At 42.0% G+C, this 25,647-nt stretch overlaps 1 protein-coding gene across 6 annotated transcripts in view; it reads left to right on the top strand.

Moving 5' to 3' along the window:
- The first annotated feature begins 32 nt into the window (after positions 1-32).
- Hsf2bp (heat shock transcription factor 2 binding protein) overlaps positions 33-25,647 on the top strand; it is a 68,480-nt gene continuing 42,865 nt past the window's right edge. For 3 of the 6 annotated variants that reach the window (XM_027929242.2, XM_071614999.1, XM_027929245.2), the window contains exons 1-6: positions 33-122; positions 1,070-1,320; positions 2,064-2,214; positions 15,284-15,387; positions 20,167-20,316; positions 22,295-22,427. In XM_027929242.2, coding sequence (XP_027785043.2) covers positions 1,285-1,320; positions 2,064-2,214; positions 15,284-15,387; positions 20,167-20,316; positions 22,295-22,427 — 574 coding nt within the window. In that variant the 5' untranslated portion in view covers positions 33-122; positions 1,070-1,284. The other 3 variants (XM_027929244.2, XM_027929243.2, XM_027929246.2) reach the window with 3 other exon arrangements.

A 25,647-nucleotide genomic window follows, 5' to 3' on the forward strand; every position in this document is an offset into this window, starting at 1 on the left:
GCCGATGGCGTCATAGAGGCGCCGCGCGTTCCCGGCCCGCGCGTTCTGGGAGCGGCTCTGGCCGCGGGAGGAGCCGCCCGGCCCCACGACGTCGTGTCGGCGCTGTCTTTCGGTCGCCGCAGGTCAGGGCAGTCGGCGGCGAGGTTAGCCAGGGTCGGGTCTTGTCCGGAAAGACACAGACGGCTGGCTTAAGTGGCCTAGAATCTCGAAGCACACTTAGCAAAGCCCCGTCAGGCCAGCAGCTCTCCTGCGATGCGTACGCACCGCGTTTCCGTGGCGCGGAGCCCGGGAAGGCAGGTTCTCCTGGGGCCCTGCTTAGCCAGCTGACGGGCAGCCCCTCCGGCCGGCTACCGCGTCGTTCTGGCAGGGCCAGAGCACTCCTAGTGCCCAGTGCCCAATGCGTTGGTGCAGGGTTGGGATGTGGAGTACGGCGGGACCCTCGCCCCCAGCACCTGGGGCAGGTGCAGGTGTGTGCACTGCGAAGGGAACCAACCCATCCTCCCTAGTATCATGGGGCGGGTGCAGAGGTGTCCAGGGCACAGTGCTCCGTCTCACCTTCCCCCCCCCCCCCGCATCTGGTGGGAGGGGTGTGGGGTGCAAGTGAACCACCTGGTCTCCCATTGGGCATCCTGGGCCCAATGCCGGTTGTGGTGCGGCCAGAACGTCCCCTTCTGACCTCTCCCCCGGCATCCGGGGCAGGTTCTGGGAGCCATCAGGCCAACAGGTTGTCTGGCCTTTCTACATGCACTTTACGGGAACGGGAATAGTGCAGACCTTGCTAATCCCAGAGGGGAAGTCCTTAAAGTTGTGCTAACTTTGGGATCATGCAAGACTATAGGGAATTTACCGGTGTAGGGTGACTCCCCTGAATTTAGGGTGGTTATCTTACTGTCACCTGGAAGAAATAACTCTCTTGTGATCACAAACGTTCACCTCTTGAAGTGAAAGCTCCTGGAGCGGGTCGCTGGGTCAGGGCCAGAGCAGTATCTATCACCAAAAGAGAAGGGACTATTCGGATTTATTTTATTTGATATTTATTTCTGGGTTTCACGTTTCGTCTACTCTGCAGTTAACCCGGGCTAAACCAGAAGATCAGAAGTGGGACCTCCCGGAGTCCACCCATCGATCCCGAGGCAGAGGATGCTGTGCAAACTCCGGGAGCTTTGAACCTCGCAGCTCTCCGTACTGCGGACTATTCGGACCGGCGTGGCCTCGTTCCCGCGCTTTCTGGCGTGCAGGGGGTCAAAGAGCGCCGCGCAGGCGCACTGAGCCGAGGCGGTGGCCATGGGCGAGGCAGGAGGCGCTGAGGAGGCCTGCCGGGTCAGTGGGGAGGGCCCGCTTCCGGCGGTCGGCCCGCGGCGGGCATCGCCCAAACGCGAAGCGCTGTTCGCAGGCCCGGTGCACTGGGCAGGGCAGGAGGGGGCTGGGACGCGGCTTCTCGCCGCCCTCGAAGGCCTGGCTCAGGACGCGGCCGGCGCTTTGCGAAGGCGGCTTCATGGCTGCGGATGTGACCCACGCGGCCTGAGGGCGATCGGGTTCTCGGACCCAGAGCTGGTCCTGACCGTGTCCGGGCCGCGTGCCGCCGCCCGCGGTGTGCGGGCAGCCGAGGCCGCCAGGTTAAGTTGCAGCGCGGCGTTCAGTGGGTCCTTTGCGGCGGCCTCTTCGCCTTCGTGCGGCTGCACCGCCCGCCTGGGCTGACCCTGCGCTCTGCAGGAGCTACGCCCCTGCCCCTTGACCTTGCACTTGACCCCGGCGCTCCGCTGGAGCCATGCCCCTGCCCTTTGACCTTGCACTTAGCGACTGGGTCTCCCAGTTTCCAGGCCTCGAACGCGGCTGGGCCCCCAGAGCAGGGGAAGAGGTGCGTGGCACGGCCCGACACTCTCGCGTTTTCACCTGCTTTACACACGTGTGACCCAGACCCGTGTCCCCTAGGAGAAGACACCTAAAGGCGCTGTAGAAACCGTAGGAACAGAGGGGCACTAAAAAGAAGCAGGTCGGCTTGGGCTGCTAGTTTTAGTCATCTGAAGAGAAATATAATAATCTTAAAGGTCTTCATTTTTTAGCACATGGGAACCAAAGAAGAGTTCGTTAAAGTCAGAAAGAAGGACCTGGAACGGCTGACAACTGAAGTGATGCAAATACGGGACTTCTTACCCAGAATACTAAATGGGGAGGTACTGGAAAGCTTCCAGAAATTAAAGATTGTAGAAAAAAGTGAGTCCCACCTTCATTTTTAGCAGTCTGATTGGTTATTGGTAATGTAATCTAATAGAGCAGATTTATCTTAGGTACATAACTGTAATTGTATATAAATTTTAACGTGTTGGCTATGGTCCTTGTAATTACATTAGGGAGAGTCAGATAAAATGTGGAGATCTTCTTAAAGAGTAACTTGAGAAAAGTGTGTTGGTGTTGGAGGAAAGGCTGCCAGTTTTTTGTAGTGTTTATTACTAGCTTCTCTTTCTGTTCTGTTCTCTTCCTTGGAAGAAGAATTTAATGGTTTTCATTCTGAAAAACTCCACTCTGAAAGTTAAGGCCTTTTGCAAATTAAAGATCCTGCCATGTTGCAGCCTCAGGTGGGATTAATGGAGCCGTAGAGATAACTGAATGTGTGTGCGCTTGTCCCTGGGTGGATGGGAAGGTCAACTTCTAGCACTGAGTTAAGGCCAGGATTTTGAGGACTTGTCCATTCACACTTTTGAGCTTCAAACTGAGCTGTCACGTCAAGTACCAGTGTAGGACCCTTTTAAAGTTCTTGAAGATAGTTCGAGATTGATCAGTACATGTCTGGTTGAGGCTGCATCACCATCAAGTCAGCCTTTAAGGGTTAAGGCTAATTCCCCATGATCATTTCAGATTCTTAAATGTTTGTCCTAGCTTAATGAGACTGAGGTCACTAGGAATAGGCCTGTAGTTTGACTAGGTCAGGTTTATGGTTCATTGCAATATGGGAGACCACATTCCAGAGGAACTGGGAGGCATCTTACCAAAGAGGAGTTTCGTATTGTTACAGGACTTGAAGAGCAGGGTAGGATTAGGGTGGTGTGGAAATGAAGCAGTGGTGTTTTTTTTTTTTTTTAATAAAGTTTTTGGTGTGTGTGTGTGTAACTGTAATATGTTTATTTTTATTTGTTTATTTTTATATGGTCCTGGGGACCAAACCCAGGGTCTCACACATGCAAGGCAAGCACTCTACACTGAGCTACAACCCCAGCCCTTGGTGTGTAGTTTTATTTTCTCTTTTTTGTGGTGCTGGGAATTGAACCCAGGGACCTTGTGCATGTGAGGCAAGCCTTCTACCAGCGAACTATATCCCTAGCCCTGAAGCAGTGAGTGTTTTGATGGCTCAAAGCAATGTAGAGCTTTGTGTAAAGAGGCAACGTAGGTCTTACTGAAGAAGTTCCTGGTTCCATTCACTTAAAAAGTGCAAAGTTCAGATAGACTGTGTAACACTGTCTAGAAATCCCTTACATGAAGCTCTCTGGCTAGCAGAACATGCAGGCTGCCTCTGTTACAGAGGCTCTTTAGGCCAGGATGTGGTGTTCTTTTTTTTTCTGTAAAATCTCAAAACACAGCAGTTTCTAAGAGTTGGATTTTTCAGAGTGAGACTTCTAAGTGAACAAGTCCGTAGTCCCTCAAAGGTTCATTGTGACCCTTCTCGGTTGCAGGGTCCTTAGGAGATATATTATTCCTTGGCTTTTTCCGTGTCTGCTCTTCTAGCCTGACAAATTGCAGGATGGGTTTTCATTTTTTCAGCAAACTAATTTTTACTTTCTCACATCTGACTCAGGATAACTATTTCTCTGTCCCCATCTCATACTGGCCAGCCTCAATCTCAGAGTAACCCCGCCAACCCCCACACACTGGAGACTTTGTGGCTACCTGTCTGTCCTCCTCAGCTGTTTCCCAGTGTACCAGTGAGTCCTGTACATTTTGCTTCAGAGAGGCAGCCTTACTTCCACCGGCCAGTGGAGACGTGAAGCTCTCTGGCTAGCAGAACATGCACCTAAATCCCGTGTTTGCCTCCTCCAGGCTGTGTTGACCCCTTTGCCAGCCTGAGTGATCTTTGGCAGTTCAGTTGATCACATCATTCCCCTGCTCAAGTCTTTTACAGTTGCTCTTTGCTCTTAGGATAAAGACCAGCCAACCAGTAAAACCACTACCACCCAAGTACCTAAACCAGATCAGACCAAGGGTTAAAAGGCTTCATATTGCTGGATACAGCCCCTGCCCAGAGTCGTTGTCAACTCTGGCTGTTCAGATGTGGCTTCCCTTGCTGAAGTCATAGTTCTCTGTTTTGCTCCTTCCTACTCTGTGGTTTTTCCCATTTTACTTTGATAGTCGTAAACAAGCAGGGCCCTTGTTTTTGTTTACTGTTATTTTTACCTGGCTGGATGTTTATTCTTGTAGGATTGCTCTCCTGTCTGCATGCTCCTTTTTCTGAGTTGCAGTGTTATATGATGCTTACATGTGCTTCTAAAAACCTGATGTTAGAAAGGAAGGACCAAACTGACCTGGGTTATTGTAGAGGGTTCACTGTGGACTTCCAACTTGAGCTATTGAGGAGGACTTTTGCTTTTCTGGCCTGGCCTGGCCTGAAAGGTGGCCTCCTAAAGCACCTGTTGTCTAATTTTTGCTTTGAGTTCTTACCGTTTGGGAAAGGTCTGAAGGAAAACAGTATTCCCCCCTCCCCTTTTTAAAGGCCTACATTTGATAGCCTTGGCCTTCCTATGGACCTGTCTTCAGTTGAATCACTTGTAACATGACTAAGAATGAAGCCACAGAGAAAATCCAGAGATCACACTGTGGCAACAAGAACTGTTTGGCATATGGATTCTTCTTTCCTTCCACCAGCCCTGTGGTCCAGTAGGGTTATTGGCTTTGCTTGGTGTTGGTTATTTTGCTTCTAGAAGTGGGTGTGTGCATCTAGTCTTAAGCAGTGACCATGGGCAACCTGAAGGTGGAAACAAACGTCAGGGAAGGGAGTTGAGGGAAGTTGTGTACCTCTTTTCAGAAGTTTCCTTTAGAGTGCAGGTGAGATTCTGTTTGGGTGCCTTCTGTAGGCTTAATCTATAATGTAACTTGCAAGCCAGCTTCAGGGCCTGAGTTGATGAAGAGCGTAGGGAGAGATTGATACTAGCATAGGACCTACCTTGGGAAGCTAGTCAAGGTAAGTGGTGTTTTGGAATACTACTGATGATGTGTTACTGGAGCATCTTTAGGGACTCAGCTCGTGAGTAGAGAGGGAAGATGTTGAAGTCTAGGGTGGTGGCATGTATGGAAGTCTCAAATGGGAGTGAGAGGGAGGATTATGGGTTCACTAACTGGTTTTTCCTTCTTGTACAGAGTAAGAATTAGAGTATCGTAGAACTGAGGACAGTAAATCTGAGTCGTTTATACAGGACAAGTAGTCATGGATCGTTTTTAGTTTAAGTGAGAAGCGCTTGGAAGTTTCTACATAGAATTAACTTCCAAGTAGTGATTCAGGTGATATTTTCAGGGGGATGGCTTTTGCATCTGAATATAGGATAGGTTGGAGGGGTTGGGTGGGAGATGGAGAGAAGCAGTGATAGTTCCTCAAGGGAGCTTCTGGGCTCTGTTGAACTTTGAGTCTGGATGGAGCAGGAGGGACGGGAAAAGAAACCACTAGTCCTGGTGATGAAGCATGGACACACAGTCATGCTCAGATCAGCCAAGCAATTGTGGAGTGAGGGGAGCCATCTATCCTACTGTCAAGCTAGTATCTCAATGTGTGTTTCTGTCTATTTAATAGGGACAGTAGTGTTTACTTCATAGGATGTGGCAAGTTTAAGTTGAGAAAACTCTTCCAAAGTGCTTGGTCTATTCCATAGATAGTATCTCCCAGCTGTGGGAACCACTTGAGCTTTGGGGTAATGCAGAGTGTGCTCCAGTTCACACCCTGGCAACTTTAATCACCATTGCTTGGTGAGTTTGGGAAAGGTATTGGAAGATTTGAATAAGAAACCCGGGTTGATCCCACTTCTGTCCTTTATTATGTGTAACCCCCCACTTCAGGTTTTTCTGCCTGTAAAGTGGGGGTGCCCACAGTGTTCACAGTGACAGCTTACTCTGTATCTTCTCTTATCCCTTCTCATCCTTTATTCATCCAACAGAAGGTATCAAAAATTTATTTTCACCTGGGAGAATTCTCTTTGCTTTTAAAATAAATTTTCACATAGTATATGGTGGTTCTATATCTAAAATATGTAAAAATTGTATTTTTTTTGCATTTTTTAATATTTATTTTTAGTTTTTAGGTGGACACACTATTTTATTTTTACGTGGTGCTGAGAATTGAACCCATTGAATTGCATGCTAGGCGAGTGAGTGCGCTACCACTTGAGCCACATCCCCAGCCCTGCATGTTTTTTTTTTTTTAAATATTTTTTAGAAGTAGTTGGACACAATACCTTTTTCTTTCTTTCTTTTTAATATAGTTGGCCCTCACATCTGAGAGTGCAGACTCCACCAACCATGGATTTTTTTTTTTTTTTTAGAGAATTTTTTAATATTTATTTTTTAGTGTTCAGTGGACGCAACATCTTTGTTTGTATGTGGTGCTGAGGATCGAACCCGGGCCGCACGCATACCAGGCGAGCGCGCTACCGCTTGAGCCACATCCCCACCTGGACACAATACCTTTATTTTGTTTATTTATTTTTATGTGGTGCTGAGGATCAAACCCAGGGCCTCACATGCTAGACGAGTGCTCTATCGCTGAGCCACAAATCCCAGCTCCTGCATGTTGTTTTTAAAAATTGAGCTTTAGAACATTTACTTATGTAATCAGGAGGTACAATAAGGGTGTTGTGATAAAGACAAAAGTTCAGTATTAGGGCTTTTTGAAGACAATTGCATTGTTATCGTCTGCATCCAGTTTTCTTTTTAGTTTTAGCAGTAAAGTAGCCAGAAAGACAAATTACAGAGACAAGGAGTTGCAGATGGTAGTTTTCAGAGAGCTTACCTGGCAACAAGGGCTCTTTCCAGTTAAACTGATCTGGGTGTTTTGTTTTAATATAGCTAAGCAAGATGCTTTCCTTCATTGGTGAGTGTTCATCTTGGGGAGAGATGATGAAAAAGCCTGTTAAATCTTCATTATCAGATTGAAAATGCTTTCCATGTATTATGCTGTATTTTATATTTTTTTGGTAGTAGGTACAGGGGATTGAATCCAGAGGGGCTGTACAACTGAGCAACACCCTCAGCCCTTTTTATTTTTTATTTGAGACAGGGTCTTGCTAAATTGCTGAGGCTGGCTTTGAACGTGATATCTCCTGCTTTAGCCTTCTTAGTAACTGGGATTACAGGCATGTGCTACTGTGCCAGGCTGCATTTGAAATGATAAATGACATAATTGAAAAAAAAAAAAAGTACCACTTGACAACTTGTTGGTAGTTTATTAGATATTCAGAGTTTCAGGGGTTTTGAACTAATTTAATTTTGTTTGTTGACATCAAACAAAATTTCAGGTTCATTTCTGACATACTTTGGTTTCAGCAACTTAAAATTTATTTTAACAAGGGGCTGGGGTTGTGGCTTAGTGGATGAACACTTGCCTAGCATGTGTGAGGTCCTGGGTTCGATTCTCAGCACCACATATAAGTAAATAAATGAAATAAAGGTCCATCAGCAACTAAAAAAAAAAAAAAGCTTAAAAGTTTTATTTTAATAAATATATTTAAATGTTATTACTGTAAAATAGGCTTGTTGTGGTCATTGAAAATATCAGCGGTGCATATCAACTGTTGCATGATACACAGGCAGAAGATTTGACAAAACTGATTTTCTTTAGGAGTGAAAAGTTATCTTTTAAAAATTTTAGGTTTGTCTACCAGCATCTAGCCTCTATCAGCTTTGTCAGTAGAACTTTCTGTGATGATGATGTGTAATCCATATTGTCCATGTCTTTTTCAATTAGGACTTGCCTGTGTGGTCAGCTGACCTAGCACTGTTTTTGGACAGGATGTTTTCCCCCACCCTCCCCATGCCCATTGTTGTTCTTGACATAAGTCATAAGTGGCCATATATGTGTGGGTCAGATTCTGGATTTTTTATTAATTTTTATTAGTATCATTATATATTGTTTAATTTTTTTTTCTAAAATTTTTTTTTGAACCCACTGAGCTACATCTCCAGCCCTTTTTATTTTAATATTCATTTTTTATTTTGAGACAGGATCTCACTAAGATGCCCATGATGGCCTCAAACTTGAGATTCTCTTTTCTCAGCCTCCTCTGTAACTCGGATTACTGGCATATACCACCATGACTGGTTTTCTTTATTCTGTTTCTCTGATGAAATTCTCTTGTGGTCTGTATTCTAGAACATACTAATCAATTATTTTGAAGTCTATATCTGGTAAATATGAGTTATATTAGGTTTACTTTTGTTGTCTGCTTTTCCTCTTGGTAGGCCTAGTGATTTTTTTATTGGTTAACAGTTTTTTTTTGTGTGTGTGTGTGTGTGTGTGCAACTGAGGATTGAACCCAGGGCCTTGTGCATTTGAGGCAAACACTCTACCAACTGAGCTATATCCCCAGCCCTTGTGGTGTTGTTGTTTTTAAACATGAAATCTCACTTTGAATGATGGTGTTTTTTCCTACAAGGATTTTTTTTGGTGGGGAGGGTTCTGCCAGACAATTAGAAGAAAGTAAGAGTTGATCACTTTCATTTAACCAGAGATTAAGCTGATTCATGGTTGGCTCTATTATCAGTTCCAGCTGCCCTGATTCTAATTCATTCTCTCTTGTGGCAAGAATACTTCAAGGGAGTTCAGTTTACCACAGTCTTCTCACCTTGGTAGTCCTTAATTAACATTTTTTTATCTCTTGCATGCCATGGGCATAATTGTAGCTCTGCCAGGCACCTTGGCTTCTTTATTCACTGCTTGCTTCTACAGTCTCTCTGTGTCTTAACAAAGTGCTGAGTGCTGTAAGGGGAGAAGTGGTACCAATGTGGGCTCATTTGTCTATTTCATTTTTCTCCAGGATCATGGCATACCCCTACATTTTGATAGCCCTGCACTTTAGTCCCCCAGTTTCATGGGACTGTTAGATGCTCTGTCTAGTTTTGCTGTTTCTTTGCCTGTATGGCTTTTGAGTGTGCAGAGGCCTCAGGAAGAATTAGGTCCACATGCATTGAAATATTTCTCCTGAGTTTTGTTATAAATTTGAAGTTATTTAATTAAGTAAGTTTTAAAGATATTATAAAATGGACATATTAATTGTGTACAGAACTGTAATTTTGAGTCACTCAGGTTCTTGGCAGCAGCTTGAAATCCATTTCATGGTGTGGTTTCTGAAATGTTTCACCTTAGGGTGAACTTTCTGAGAATTTGCTCTAATGAGAAGCAAGGGGAACCTCTCTTTTAGCTCTGAGAAGAATTATTTCTGGTCCATAGAAGTATGAACTAGTGAAAGAAGTAAGTAGAGTGGAAGAGAAGTAAGTATGAAGAGCAGGTTGTTAATTTGACCTGGGCTTCATATGAATAAGTTCATGTCTTGGTGGAGAATAAAAGGAATAAGAGTACAGAGAAGTGGTGACTTGCAAAGTTGTTGCTGGGTCATGGGAGCCAGCATGTGGAGGGAAGCATCCAGGAACTGGCAAGAGTGGAGTGTGGTCACTCCACTGCCCTGGGCCTGGAGGAGCCAGAGCCTGAGAGTTACCCCCTGAGTGGGAGGTGTGCCTCTATAGGATGGAGTTCTGCAGGGAGAGTGCACGGAAGTTAAGAAGTAGTTGACTTATCCTGTTTTCTGCTGTCTTCTGGTTTCCTGCGGGGCCTGCCCTGTCTTCATACAGCAGGAAGCCAGCCCGGAGCCGGTTACTGTGGATGTTAACATCAACCTTTTAAGGCACAAAGCAGGGTGGACTGGTGGGGCTGCCTGGAATACAGGAGAGCGTAAAGAAGAAAATTGAAAGGGACTTATGCACAGAGAATGTGAAAGTTTGGCAAGATGGAGAGGATAGAGTCATGTAGTATGTGAAAATCACTCCAGATTGCCCAGTTATTTCTGTCACATCTGTTTATCGATAGATAAAAAGCAAAATCCTCAACTCTGGTTGGGAAACACTTCAGCAGAATTCATTTGAGATAAGCAAGATTAGTCTTAATTATATGCTTGATATTTGTCAAGGACTGCTAGGCAGTGAGGGAATATAAAAAAGATAAGATTTGATCCATTCCTTGATTTCTAGGTAAGTTGGGGAGTTTGATGTGAAGGTAAAAGAAGGTAGTGAAGACAGGTAGTGCCGTATACACTAGCTGTGCCCGTATGGGAACACATTCTGATTAGTCATACATTTTCCTCATTCTATAAAAGGTTAAGGCCTTTATATAGTTTTAGAAGCAGATTTTTTGTTAGTTCAATTAAAAAATTTCTATTTTCCCTCCCTCCCTTTGATTTGTTTAAAAATTTTGATAGCTAATTAAAGTATTTGGCTGGCTTAGGATGGATACTAGGACTTCAAGTGCATTTAAGTTTATTAACTGAGGTATTATTTCATTTTTAAAAAATAAATTTTGGAATATTAACATTTTTTTTCACCTTTTCAACATTTTTGGAACCTATAAGGAGTACACCAAAGGAGATCATCAAAGTTCTATTTAAATCACCAGCATTATTTCTGCGGTACATTTCATTGCTGGGTTGAGGGTTCTTTGTGGAAGAAAGGACTTTTGTTGTTGTTTCCAATTTTGAGATCTTGCAATTGAGACTGTGATATGGGGAAGAAGAGCGCATGACTATCTGAGAGTCCACCACTGAAGATACTGTAACCTTGCTGTTGTATGGGTACAGCAGTGGGGAGCTGCTGAGGATGGCATCACAGCAGAGCTGGCCTCCAGAAATTGCCCTAAGAGGTTGGGCACTCATGACATGGAGCAGGGAGCTGGGTAACTGGGACTGCAGGCACCACTGGAGGACCTTATGCAGTGGGATCTTCTCAGTCCTCTACTGAGTATATATTGGTTACTATAAAAAATTCACACGTGTACATGAGATGGTTGTAACCTGTAAGGAACATGAGAGCAGGGAAGATCAAGATATATACAGACAATGCAGCCTAAGTAGTACCTCCTAGAGGCCATATGACTGAAATGGCTATTAGTTGTCTGGGGCTGCCAGAAGGTGGAAGAGGAAGGAAGGATCCTTCCCTTTTAGGTTTAGGAGAATGAATGGCCCTGCTGATGCTTTGAGTTGGATTTGTAGCTTCTAGACCTGGGAAATAATACATTATTGTTGTTCTAAATCACTCAGTTTGTGGTACTTTGTTACCACACCTTCAAGAAACTAATAAACTACGCAAATCTCAGTTCAAAATAGAAATGGAACCCATCAGTAATATACTCTAAATTCTTTTCTGAACCTAACAGAGAGTGATAAAAGTTAATGGTTAATTAAAAAGCCTTTATTTTTGTTTTACGACTCATAAAAGTGAATATATTAATGGAAGATGGTTGGTGATTTGTGATAAATATGCCTTGTGTTAAAGGGTAGAAATTAATCCTTCTGGATGGTCTTCATTTCTTTGATTAGTGTTTTAGAAGTCTTGCTTTTCATTTAAAGCTCTCTGCCTTCCCTATGAATAAATTGAGCATTAAAAGAATTATTCTGTGGCTGGGGGCTATGGCTCAATGGTAGTACACTTGCCTGTCATGTGTGAGGCACTGGCTTCGATTCTCAGCACCACATGTAAATAAATAAAATAAAAGTCTACCAACAACTTAAAAAAAAAGAGTCATTCTAATATTGTTAAAACTATGAAGCTGGGTGTGGTGGTGCACACCTGTAATTCCAGCCACTCAGGAGGTTGAGGAAGGAAGATTGAAAGTTTGAGGGCACACAATTTAGTGAGACCCTGTTTCAAAATAAAATAGAAGGGATTGTGATATAGCCAAGGTAGTCCAAGGTAGAGAGCACTTGTCTAGCATGTACAGTGACATGGGTTCAATCCTCTGTACTACAAAAAAACTCAAAAAAAAAAAACAAAAACAAACAAACAAAAAATAGACTATGAAATAAGGATTATAGTTTTAGAAAATGCATTGGTGTTGAAATGGTTTGTGGTTTCTCTGTATAACAAATCTCTAAAGCCTTGCTTTCCATTTAGTTTACATAGTTAGATTGAGAGTTCATCTTCATTTTGAGTGCTGAGAACTAGCAACTAAAATACAGTTGAGACTGGGTGGCAGGCCCCATTTTAATTTCAAGGGCTGGGTAAGATAATGTCTGTTTTTGTTTTTTTTTGTAGTGGGGATTGAACCCTGCACATTGCACATGCTAGGCAGGTGCTCTACCACTGAGCTACACCCCAGCCCCTTATTATTTATTTATTTATTTACATTTTGAAACACGGTTTCACTAATTTTCTCAGGCTGGCCTTGAAATTATAATCCTTCCACTTCATCTTTTGTATAACTTAGACTATGGGAATGTGCTACCATGCTCTGCTAGAATAATGTCTTGACTAGATATAATGTATCACTGACTACTATATTATTTTATTCCCTGGGTTTTTAAAAAATTGCAAAAGCAATATAGTTTTTCATTTAGAGGCTACAGATAATAAATGGCTACATGTTTTTCTCTATTCGAGGGTGAGGAGGAATGATATATAAAAAAGTGAAATTATCCATGTGACAGATATTTAGGTAGTACCTGCTGCATTCCATATTCTTAGAGTTTAGTATAAAACCAAACAAAATCCCTGCCCTCATGGGGGTAGGTGGCAAGCAGTGGGCCAGGTTGAAAAGTGGGATAGTTAGGAGTGGGCAGCAGTGCTCCCATCTGGTCACAAGGTGGCGGCCTCACACAGTGCAAAGGGACTGCTGGCTCAGTGAGTGTGCTTGGGTGACTCCCTCAACATTGACTTGGAGTGGGGGTTACCCTGTGGCTTTGTGTGTTAATCTACAGTAAGGTCATAATCTTCCAAGAGAGCAAGAGATCATAAAGTTATCTTAGTGAAAGAAGTCTTTTGGGTGGCCAGAATTCCTATAGATTTTTACACAAAATAAAGAGGTAGAAATGTAATTTTCTGTTTTCTTTACTGTGTTCAAGTAATATGTAGCTTAATAGTAGAAGCAAACTTTAAGGGTTAACTACAAAGAGGAAATTTTAAACTACCGATAGTTTTGTCTTAGTTTTCTACATTTTGTTTTTTTGTCTGTGACTGCATGTGGTATGTATATCATATATGATTATGTATTTCTGCATGCGTATAAATACTATTTTTATTCAACACCTACAAATATGCAACTACATGGTTTTTAAAGCATCTTAGTCATTGATAGTTGATTTCTTAAGTTATCTAGGATTAGTGGGACAAAAGAAAAGAATTACAGTAAAAAGTCATGTCATAGCTCATCATACCTTAAGAGAGCAGAAAAAACAACTCTGATTTAGGAAAGAAGAAATAGCGCAAGTGATGGTATCCTAGTTTCTGAGAAACATATTAAGAGAAGCTTTGCCAGCTAGTTTTGTAATCTCTAGCTGGTCTGAATAAGAACCTTTAGGTTCTAATCTTTCTTCTTTGGCAGGAAAACTTAAGAGACTGCCTTAGTTTCTTCCTCCAGAGCTTTTGGAATGCCATGTAGTTCTCAGCAGTTCCTAGGAGTTTATTTGGGCTTTCTCTAGCCTTCTCAGACCACTAGGTTAAAGCGTTGCCCCCTCTCACTTTTTTCATTTTTTGTGGTACTGGGGATAGAATCCAGGAGCTCGTATATGCAAGGCAAGTACTCAACCACTGAATTATATCTCCAGTCCTTTTTTTTTTGATACCAGGGGTTGAACCTAGGGTCGCTTAACCACTGAGCCACATCCCCATCCTTTTTTATTTTTTATGCTGAAACCAGGTCTCACTAAGTTGCCCAGGTTGGCCTTAGATTTGTGATCTTCCTGCCTCAACCTCTGGAGTAGCTGGGTTTACAAGCATGTGACTCCACACCCAGCAACCTGCCCCTTCTCTTTTGTCTGCTCTTAAATGAGGACTTGTTTGTTATCCTTTTCTCCTTGAGGGTGGAATAACATTGTTTTCCAGCTGAGACTTTCCCTTATTACTGAGGCCTTCTTTACCCTCTGTGTTTGCTCTTTCACCAAGTGGTGGCTGAGTTCCCATGCTCTGCTGCATGTGCCTTGTGTTCATTTCGTTTTATTAGTGATGAGAGATGACGGCTGTTGTCCTGAAGCAGTTGTTCTCAAAGTGTGGATTTTCAGACATCAGAAATGTGAATTCTCAGGTCTACCCAGGCCCACTGCATAAGAAACTCCATGGATAGAGCCTAAATCCTGATTCTGATGTATGCTCAAGTTTGAGAATCACTGTTGAATTAGAGACATTATACCAAGTGTTTAGCACTGTTCTCCTCAAATCTTGGAATATGTGGGTGTAAAAATGGATGATTTTGCTGGATGTGGAGGTACACACCTATGTTGCTGGTTACCAGAGAGGCTGAGACAGGAGGATTGCAAATTCAAGGCCAGCCTGGGCAACTTGGTGTGACCTTGACTCATAATAAAAAAATAAAAAGGCTGGTGATGTAGCTCAGTAAGCACAAGGCCCTGAGTTCAACCCTTAGTACTGACAAAAGTCAGAATTCCCAGATGATTTCTCAACCCTTCTGGAAAAAAAAAAACAATTAAAAATTTATGTTAGGTATTTGATTTTTTGAACATTGGTATTTCTAAAATGAAAATATTTGAAGTTGTTTTTCTAGGCCATTTGTGACTCATCAACTAAGTGAATATGGTGGAAAGGAAGCATGACTAGTTCCTACCCCTCCACTACAGCATTTTCTCCTCTTGATCTCTGTTGCTTCCCTCCTCCATTGACTGCTTCTGCAGTTGTTCCCATTGAGTCAGTCTGCCAGTTGGCGGGACTTGCTGTATGAATCAGCCTGTGCTGGCACCATCGACTCACTGAGCTGCCTTCTGCTTCATGGGGAACCATGAGACAGTCGGCTTTTCTGCTCTGCCTTCAGGTTTTTAAATACCATTTTCTTGAAGCCTTGAGTTCATGTCTGGCAGTAAACTGAGGCCTTAAAAGCCCAAAACAAAACAATAAAAAGAAGCACTTTCTCCTCTGGACTAAAAACTGATAAGAACTTAACAGAGTATTGGTTACTCAAGGACTGCTTAGATATCAGAAATGTAACTACTGTTAGCTAAGAAGTCAGTGCAGGCTTTACCAAAGGAAGATTGGGCAAATGATGCTTAGGAGAGATTCATGATTTGGCATGTCTTGAGTATTTTATGTCTCTTTCTCCTAGACCTGGAAAGGAAGGAGCAAGAATTAGAGCAGCTGAAACTGGACTGTGAGCATTTCAAAGCCCGCCTGGAAACGGTGCAGGCCGACAGCGGGAGGGAGAAGAAGGTAGGGTGCTCGACACTGGCTCTTCACCAGTCAGGACTGTGTGCTTGCTGCCTTTTGCTCATGATGAGCAGCAGGTCTTAACAGTTTCTCTCTTAATCCCAAGGGATTGTATCTTTAAAAGTATGTATTCCTGGCCAGGCATGGTGGCGCACGCCTATAATCCCAGCAGTTTGGGAGGCTGAGACAGGAGGATTACGAGTTCAAAGCCAGCAACAGCGAGGCACTGAGCAACTCAGTGAGCTACATCCCCAGCCTTTTTATTTAGAGACCCTGTCTCTAAATAAAATACAAAATAGGGATGGAGGTGCGGTTCAGTGGTCTAGTGCTCCTGAGTTTAATCCCTGGTATCACAAAAAAAGTATGTATTCCACATGGGTTGGAAGGCAGGTGAGCAATTGGATTTTATAATTGTTTAACATGTAGATTGTTTGCTTGGAGCCTTTTTATTTTTGTATCTAAAAGTCTACTCTGAAGCATTAAAGACTCATAATGTAATACACTAGAGAAAATTGTGCACATCATGACTTATAATTGGAGATATTAAACCAGAAGTAGTTATAATTGATTTAGGTATCTTCTGATGATATATTAGAAATAACCAAATATATTTTATTCTGATATTAGGAGATGCTATAATATTCCAGATATTTTAAAAAATTAGTGGCATAAATTATTCTTCTGTAAAACTAGATTGATTGGGCGCTTATATACCTTTTAATTTAGAATAATGAAACAGTAGTAGTACTAATAATAGCAGCTACTGTGTTTTGGATGTTTACTGTGTGCTGGCAGGGGGTATACAGCTGTCCAAGTCTTGTGCTTCTCCCACCACAGGAGTATCAGCAAGTACCACTGCTGGTAGTTACATAGCTGATCCAAGCTCACACTGCCTGTGTGCTAACTTGGGTTTCATACCACCTCCTCACACAAAGGAATTCTGAATGTTTGTGGTTTCTGTAGAGGTTTCCAAAACTGAGCAAGCAGAAACCGGGTAGGAGTTTTATTCTTAAATTTGAGTTAGATTGAGTAGCTCATACTTAAGGTTGGAAGTTTAGTTTTGCCATATTCTATTTAGATCACCATAAACTAAAATGTCAGTTGGTTAGTTACAGACTAAACATTTCATGGTCTGAAAGAAGATGACCAGCAGGCAAGAAAGAATTTGATATATGTAAAAAGTGTAGTTTCATTAGTCCTGTCCTTCCGTAAATTGCTGAGATGCCTTGTTAAAGCCGAAGCTTAGATTGAGCAGAGTCTTACATTTCTTTCTTTCTTTCTTTTTTTTTGGTACTGGAGATTGAACCCAGGGACACTTAACACTGAGCTACATCCATAGCCCTTTTTATTTTGAGACAGGGTCTTACTAAATTGCTGAGGCTAGCCTTAAATTTGCAATCCTCTGACCTTGAACTCTTGAATTTCTGGAATTACCGGTGTTCACCACCACATCTGGGATAGATTTCCTTTTTTAAAAAGTCAGTAGCCATATAAAAAGTGGATGTTCTGCTGGCGTTCCAAATGTAATGATTAAAATAAGTCATTCCAGTAAATGCCAGTATCAAAGGATGAAATGAGCCTTGTAAACTACTTTCAGATCATCGGGGTACTGTTACTGTTGTGGTACTTTGATCTTAGTTAAAATGTGAGACTATTTTAGCTTAAAATATTTTCTGTTTTTGAGTTTTCTGTTTAATAAAGATGGAAGCCCCTGCAAGTTTCCTAGAACTAGGCCATTTCTCTTTGGCAGCTGTCACAGGTAGTTACAAAAAGTCCAGGGGAGGTCCCTATGTCCTTCTTCTAGTTCTTCCAGTGATATCTTGCGTAACAATAAAAAGCAGGAAATTTGTATTGATGTAATCCACACACCTTATTCAAGCTCACATGTTTTTCCTAGACTTTCTATCCCACCAGTTTCGTGCATACTTATTTGTGTGTGCGCATGTGAATGTAGTTCTGTGCAATCTCAGGACATCTGTAGATTTATATAACCATCAGAACTATTCCTTCACCATAGGCTCCAGTTGTCCTGTCACTTGTGACCACACCCACCCCCTCCCTATGCCCAGCTCCTGGCAGTCGCCAATGCATTTTTCATCTCATTGCTTTATTTTTTTCAAGACTGTCCAAAAAATAGAATCACATACTAAGTGACAATTGAGATTGGTATTTTTGCTCACGTCTATCTGAGTTGTTGCATGTATCAATAGTTAGTTCTTTTATATTCATAATGTTCCATGGTGTTGATATGTCACAGTTTTTAAAATTATTCCCCATTGAAGCACAATCCAGATTGTTTCCAGTTTTTTTGCTGACACTAATAAGGGTATTAGGAACATTCCTATGAGTTTTTGTATGAATATGTATTTTCATTTCTCTGGATAAATGCCTTAGAGTATAATTGTTTTGTCATATGGTAAGTGCATGACTAGTTTTGTAAGAAATTGCCAAATTGTTTTCCAGAGTGGCCGCATGATTATATATTTATATATTATGGCCAGCAATGTATGAGTGAGTCACATTCTCCACATTCCTAACCTACATTTGGTGTTATCACTATTTTTTTTTTTTAAATTTTAGCCATCCTTTTTTTTTCCCCCGAGAATGGGTCTTGCTATGTTGCTTGAGCTATTCTCAGACTCCTGGGCATAAGGGATCTTCCTGCCTCAGCCTCTCAGGTAACTGAGACTACAGGTACATGTTACCATGCCTGGGTTTTTATTGTAGACATTCTGTTAGGTGTGCTGTGGTTTTAATTTGTATATCCCAATGGTGAATGGCATGTCTTTTCCTGTGCTTGTTGGCTGTCTGTGTTTTCTCCTCTCTGAAATGTTTCTTTATGTCTTTTGCACATGCTCTAATTGGATTTTTTTTAAACATGAGTTTGAATTTTTTTCTTTCTGTCTTTTTATGGTACTTAGAAGTGAAACCGAGGCCTTACATGTTTTTGGCAAGTGCTCTATCACTGAGCTATTCCCCAGACTTTTTTAAAAAAAATTATTTTGAGTCAGAGTCTTGCTAAGTTTCTTGGACTGGCCTTGAACCTTGTAATCCTCTTGTCTCAGTCTCCCGACTTGCTGAGATTATAGAACTGTAACACCATGCCTGGCTGGGTTCTTTGAGTTTCTTTTGATGTTGTACTATGTGTTTAGCCCTGTGCTGGATTATATCACCTCAGCTGTCATAATGTGACCATGCGGGGACAGTCCTGCTTTCTCATCTCAGTGGTTCTTCTGTGGTCTTGTGGAAGAAGTGCCAAAAGCAGACTTATTGGAATGCAGACTGCTTTAATTGTGAGAAAAACTAGAAATCCAGATAGATAGAATTTTTGTGTGTGTCTCCATAACTTGAGTGACATACACCTGAAGTCTAAAATCTAGACTGCTTTAGGATAAAGCCCAGCATGAAAGCTCCAGGGTTTATAAATGACATTAAGCAGCATTAGCTTCTGTCATAGGCTCAGTGATCATGTTTGTCCTAAAATTAGTGTGTATATCTGTGTGACTGTGTATGAGTCTCTGTGTACAGACGTGTGGTCTTTAGGTGAATAGGAGTGGACCACCTGATGGAAAGTTTTGAGGTCAGAAGTATTTGACTCATGCCACAGGTTGGTTCCCTTTTCTCTCCCAGGTGAAAAGCCCTTTTCCTTTAGTTGGCCTGTGCTTACGTCTCTAAAAGAAACCTAACACATCCAATATACCTTAATTTTATGGCTTATTTAATTATGTTGGTGAAAATGAATTTAACCAGGTTTTTATATTTTTTTAGTTTCTCTCTCTCTCTCTTTTTTTTTGGTGTTAGAGGTTGAACTCAGGCCTCATGCATTCTAGGCAAGTACACTACTGTTGAACCACACTCCCAGGTCAGTTTCTCTTTTAAATCAGAAAAGGCTGTCATCTTTTAAGGGAATTCCAGCCATCGGGGAAGTATGGACCTGGTGCTAGTTGTTGGCGAGGGCAGGAAGCCCTGCATCAGCTCTGGCCTACCCAAAGGTAAATACTTGAGGCATGCTTATGTGGTCAGGGTCCATCAGGAGGGTAGCTCCCTGTCTTTCCCTTTGAAGAGAGCCTGGCAGAGACTGGAGGGAGGGTAAGAACCATCTCCTGGTCTTTGCTGTCTTGGTACACTGCATGGTGCCAGGGTGTCTGTGGGACACCCACCTTTACTTTCCCTCCTGCGCCTGTGCTGTAGCTTTCCTGCCTGCTCTTAGCTCTGGAATTTGTTCCTTGTTTGGCTTTACTGGTGTGTATTTCATATTCACCAGCACCTTGATCATATTCTCATGAGGATTTGTGGATGCGTTTGCCTGGAAGCAATCTTTTTATGGTGCTCATATTCCTCAAGTCCATTTGGATGAATGAGTACCTTTACCTCAGTGTCTGCTCTGGCAGGTGGTATTTAGTGGAGTGAGCCATTGGGAGGCAGTAGCACTCTTAATGGCAGTGGCTTGAACTTCAGGTTGCTACTTTGCTCAGACATCCTTGTGATGCTGTTCTCATTGTGGACACTTGGGACCTGAGTTTTGCCTCCTGTTTTCACTTCACTTAAAGCAGTTAGTTCAGATCTTTGGGTTATTTATAAACTGTAATGCAGTAGTATGTTTTTTTCTAGGACTGTTGAGTTTATCTTTTAGATGTGGATTGCAACTCTTTCAGGACTAGTTTTCATTTGCTGTTTTTTCCTATGATTCTGCATGCATTTCTTTAAAAATATCTGTGAAGAGGAATTTTGAAGTCAAATGCTAGTGTCTGTTTTTCTGATTTCATTTTGTTGTGAATTTAGGAGAAGCTGGCTCTTCGACAGCAGCTGAATGAAGCAAAGCAGCAGCTCCTACAGCAGGCAGAATATTGTACAGAAATGGGAGCGGCCGCCTGCACCCTCCTGTGGGGTGTCTCCAGCAGCGAGGAAGTTGTCAAAGCCATTCTGGGAGGAGTAAGCATGGCCAGTGGCTGTCCGGGTATTGTTTGAATGTGCTCGTGTGACTTGGAGGAGACAGAACATTTAGAGACTGAATCTATGCTGCTGTCCATTTGCTTTAGCTGCATTCTTAGTCATCACATACCTACTGTGTAGTGTCCCTTGTAACTTGGTGCTCTGGAGACATCTGATATGATGAAACATGATCTCTTTGTCTCCTGGCACCCACGGGCATACCACTTCAGTATGGTCATTTGATATGTGAAGAGCTTAACAAGGTTAAAGTTCTTTTATGTATTTTATCTCATGGATAATGGAGTACTTAATTTTTTGAATATTGTATATGTTATGTTAATTATCATGGGTGCATGTGTGTTTAGAAATTTTGTATAAATTTTTTTTTTGTATCTGTATATTGGGAAATCTCCAGAAAGAATTTGAAATGGGCTTTGATGAATAGAGATGGCAGAAAATGGGAAGGGCAGCTCAAGACGACAGAGCCAGTGTAATCAAAGACATGGGATCAGAAGTCTGTCTGTTGTAGGACAGTGAGGAGGTCAGTTGATGCAGTGGAGGGTAGTGGGAGATAAGGCTTTCCAGGTAGGTTGGAATGTGGTTTTGTGACCTGAGATACCAGGGTGATGAGTTTACCTTACAGGTAGGAGGACTAGGTTCTCAAAGGGTTTTGAGTATAAGAGTGATAGGACAAGAGTAGAATTTTAGGAAGATTAACTGGTAGTGAATGAAGACAGGTCAGAAGATGGAGTGGTGGAGCTTTGGATAGGACAGGAAGATTAGCATACCCCCTTTGGAGGAGATAGAAAGAGTCCCAGGTGAGAACCGTGTGGTTGAGGCAGAGCTGACAGCTGAGGGAAAGAGTATAGCATGGAGCATGGGGCTAGACCTGGGGATGGATTGGGCACAGAGGGAACAAGGGGGACGGGGGCCTTTGTCAGGGAACCAGAAGTGTGTTACTTAGCACTTACAGAAATAGTGGTGTTTGACTTTAGGCAGAGAGATGAGAATATATTTCAAAAAGTGTGTTGAGTATGTACGGTATGATTTCCATTGTGTGATTCATGGTTTTTAGAAAACTAACTTTGAGACCACCATAGTATAGCCTTAGCATATTTCTTTTAATCACCCAAGAAGTTCCTTTGGTTACCCAGGACCTTGCACATGTTGGGCAAGTGCTCTACCATTGAGGTAGATCCCCAGCCCTTTTTATTTTTTATTTTCAGACAGTTTTTTTTTTTTTGACAGGATCTTGCTAAGTTGTCCAGGCTGGCCTCAGACTTCTGATCTTGCTGCCTCAGCCTCCTGAATAGCTGGGGATTATAGGCATGTGCCACCTTACTTGGTTTCCATTATTATTATTATTATTTTTAAAATATTTTTAGTTATAGATGAACACAAAACTTTTATTTTTATGTGGTGCTGAGGATTGAACCCTCATGTGCTAGGCAGGCGCTCTACCACTGAGCTATAACCCCAGCCCTCCATTATGGTTTTGAGTCAGTTGGTTGGTCTTAATTCTCTCGTCCTTGTGTTAACTTCCTTTATTTCATATTGATCTATAAATATCTTTCGATGAGTCTTCAGGGTTATTTTTCTTGTTTTCACTTCCCCCAAACTGTTTTCTCTGAACTTTCAGTGGAGGGGTAATTTTTTTTTTTTTTTTAAATACAAGGGATTGAACCCAGGGGCATTTTATCACTGAGTTATTTATATCCCCAGCCCCCCCCCCCTTTTTTAAATACATTTTGAGAATGTCTCAGTAAGTTGCCAAGGTTTGCCTTAAACTTGCAATCCTGATTCAGCCTCCTGAGTTGCTGGGATTACAGGTTTGTGCCATCATTTCTGACTAGAGGGATAGACTTTTAAATATAGCTTCTATAATTAAAACTAGGGTTTTTTTGTATCTTGCACTTTAAAAATGTTTCTACACTAGTATCTGGGAAAAGATGTGACACTTCCATTTCCAAAATTTCAGGATAAAGCTTTGAAGTTTTTCCGCATCACTGGCCAAACAATGGAAAGTTTTGTGAAGTCACTGGATGGGGATGTCAAGGAGCTCGATTCTGATGAAAATCAGTTTGTTTTTGCTTTGGCTGGAATTGTAACAAGTAAGTGATTCTTCTCAAACTTAGTGGCTGTTATGTGCAGAGGTGGTGACAGTTGGGTGTGACCTCTCTGGACGTTTTCAGATATCTGCATGGGGCCTCAGCCTGGAGAATCTGACTGGCATTCAGCATGGGCATCCAAAAATCAAGCTTTTATCTCTATAGATTTGCCTGTTTTGGTTCTATAAATGAAATCATGCAGTGTGTGACCCTTCATTTGCTCTTTTTGGTCTGGCTTATTTCACTTGACAGGATATTTTTGAAGTTCATTCACATTGTAGTACATATCGGTGCTTTCTTCCTTTTCGTGGATGAATAATATTCCAATGAATGAGTATCCTGTATTTTGTTTGCCCATACATCAATTGATGGACATTTGGGTTCTTTCCACTTTTCAGTTATTCTGAATAAGGATTGTACAGATATGTTTGTGCAGATTTTTGTGTGGGTATATTTTCATGTGTTTTTTCTTATTAAGTATATAGCTATGAGTGGAATTGTTAGGTCAGTTCCACTGTTTGAAGAATTGTCAGACTATTTTTCCACAGTGGCTATACCACTTTACAATCCCACCAGCAGCGTGTGCAGGCTCCAGTTTTTCCATATCCTTCCCAACATTTAGTATCTGACTTTTTGATTATTGCTATCCTAGTGGATATAAAGTGGTGTATGATTGTGGTTTTGATTTTCATAGCCATGGTGGCTGATGATGTTGAGAACATCTTCTCATGTGCTCATTGTCCATTTGCAATATCTCCTGTGAGAAATATCTGTTCAACTCCATTGCTTGTTTTTAAATCGGACTTCTTTTTAATTATTGAGTTGTAAGAGCTCTGTGTATATTCTAGATATTAGTGCCTTGTTGAATATATGATTTGCAGATATTTCTCTGATTCTGTGAGTTCTTCTTACTTTCTCAAAAGTGTGTTATGAAACACAAACTTTTTATTTTTGATTATATCCAGTTTATCTTTCCTTCAGTTGCTCATGCTTTTGGTGTCATTAAGAAACCATTGTCACAAATGTTGTGCATCTGTGGATCTCAGTTAGGTCAGTGACTCCTGTTTCCAAAAAGCCTTAATCTGAGTCTCAGCGGGGTGGTACCCAACTCCAGGTTCCACTTGCTGTGGATGCAGAGATCCTGATCATGACTCTCGCAGCCTGAGTACTATGGCATTTGAGGCTACAAGCCCAGGTATCTCTAATTCAGGGAGAGACTAGAAGATGAATTCCCCAGCTACCTGTACGTCTGCGGCAAGGGACTCTCTAGCTCACTGGGTTCTGGTAGTTGGGAAATTAGTTCACTCTGAGAGATAATGGCTATGGAGAGCAAGTCTCTGAAGCAGGTGGCTGCCATCAAAGGCTCCTTGGCTCAGGGCTTGTGTGCCCAGAAGGCAGAGTCAAGGGACCTTGACCCAGCCTGGTGGAAAGCAGATGCTTTACTGCAGGAAGGCCTGAAACGTCTCTAGGATACCTGGTCTTTCATTGATGTTCTCGTGGCCTCTAGGGGTGGGGCAGAGATGGATGTCCCTGGTGTTTGCCTCTGGTCCACCTTCGCACACTCCCTGACTTCTCCCCTGTCCTGCCCCTGCCTTGCCCCCTTCACTTCTCTCCAGATTTGGGAGAGGTCCTGTCTCAGGCTTTCTTTGCAAGAGGAAACTGAGAGAGGTCGGAGTGGGTTTAGCTGTTTATAGCAACTTTGGCAGCAATTCACAATTCACAAAACATTGTTTAATTCAAGGTCATAAGATATTACTCCTGTTTTTCTTTGTAAGAATTTATTATAGTTTTAGCTGTTACATTTGGGTCTTTGATACATTTGAATTAATTTTTTATAGCGGAGGAAGGGATCTGGCTTAGTACCTGTGCACATGCATTTGTCGAAAAGATTATTCTTTTATCCTTTCTCCACAGAATTGTTGTGGCATCCTTGTGGAGAGTTAATTGGCCTTAAATGTAAGGTTTATCTTGGAACCTTCAATTCTGCCATTGATTGGTGTGTCTATCATTATACTAGTACTCTCTTATTATTATTTTAAATATTTATTTTTTAGGTGTAGATGGACACAAGACACAACACAATGCCTTTATTTTTATGTGGTGCTGAGGATCGAACCTGGGTCCCGCCCGTGCTAGGGAAGTGCTCTACCGTGGAGCCACAATCTCAGCCCCTCTCTTATTATCTTTATTGCTGAAAAGATTATTACAACCCAAAGCAAAAATATTCAGCATAATACATCTCAATCTACATATCTTTTCAGTATTTATACCTTACATCAGACTGACTTTTTAAAATTATATAATCACTACAGTAATCTCTAGAAATAGATTTAAAACATTTTAATGAAAATGAATCAAGAGAAAAACATTTTAATAGAAAATCAAACCAGTTTTTTATTTATGGTGAATGACAATAGTCAATTCTATAGGTCTTGAGTTGACTCACAGGTAAGTATTCCAGACAGATTAGATATTGGTAAATAAAGTGCCAACTATGATGTAAGATAAATGTGAATTCTGACAGGTTGATGAATCTTGGTACTTACTATCTGTAGAAGTTTATTCAGATTTTATGCTTCGGTTTGTGCTTAATTATTCATATGATATAGTGAAATGCAAAATTGGTATTTGCTATTACAGTACTGAATATGATATGGGACCTCATTTGCCAGAAAGTTTGGTGTGTTGGGAATTGTTGCCTGCTATGATAATATTTTTTTTTTTTTTTTGCTCTGCTATTTATTTTCAGTGATGAAGTAGTAGTGTTCCTGTTTTACTATTGCTATGTAACAAACCGCCCCAAAATGTCAAGTCTTAACATTAACAAAATTTCTTTTACTTGATCAGGACTGGGCAGGAAAATTTACTGCTACTCTCTAATATCTAAGCCCTCAGCTGGGATGTCTCAAGCTGCTGTAGGGTGGGACAGTGAGGGCTGGTGGGTGTCTTTTTTCTCTCTAACCTCGTGGTATCTCTGGGTCACATCAGTGTCCTCTCTCTGTGTAGTCTCTTCATCATAGCAGCCCCAGGTAGTGCAGGCTCCTAGAGCAAGTGGACAAGGGACCAAGGTGGGAACATGAGGCTTCATCCTACCTAGTGATGGGTACACAGCATTAATTCTGCTGTGTTCTGTGGTTACAAGTGAGTCACAGTAGAAGGGACACCTCGGCTCTTTATGTTGGGGAATGGCTTATCGAGAAGACGTCCTTGTGGGCTAGCTACT

The sequence above is a fragment of the Marmota flaviventris genome, chromosome 8 (genome assembly GCF_047511675.1).
Source record: "Marmota flaviventris isolate mMarFla1 chromosome 8, mMarFla1.hap1, whole genome shotgun sequence".
NCBI lineage: Eukaryota > Metazoa > Chordata > Mammalia > Rodentia > Sciuridae > Marmota > Marmota flaviventris.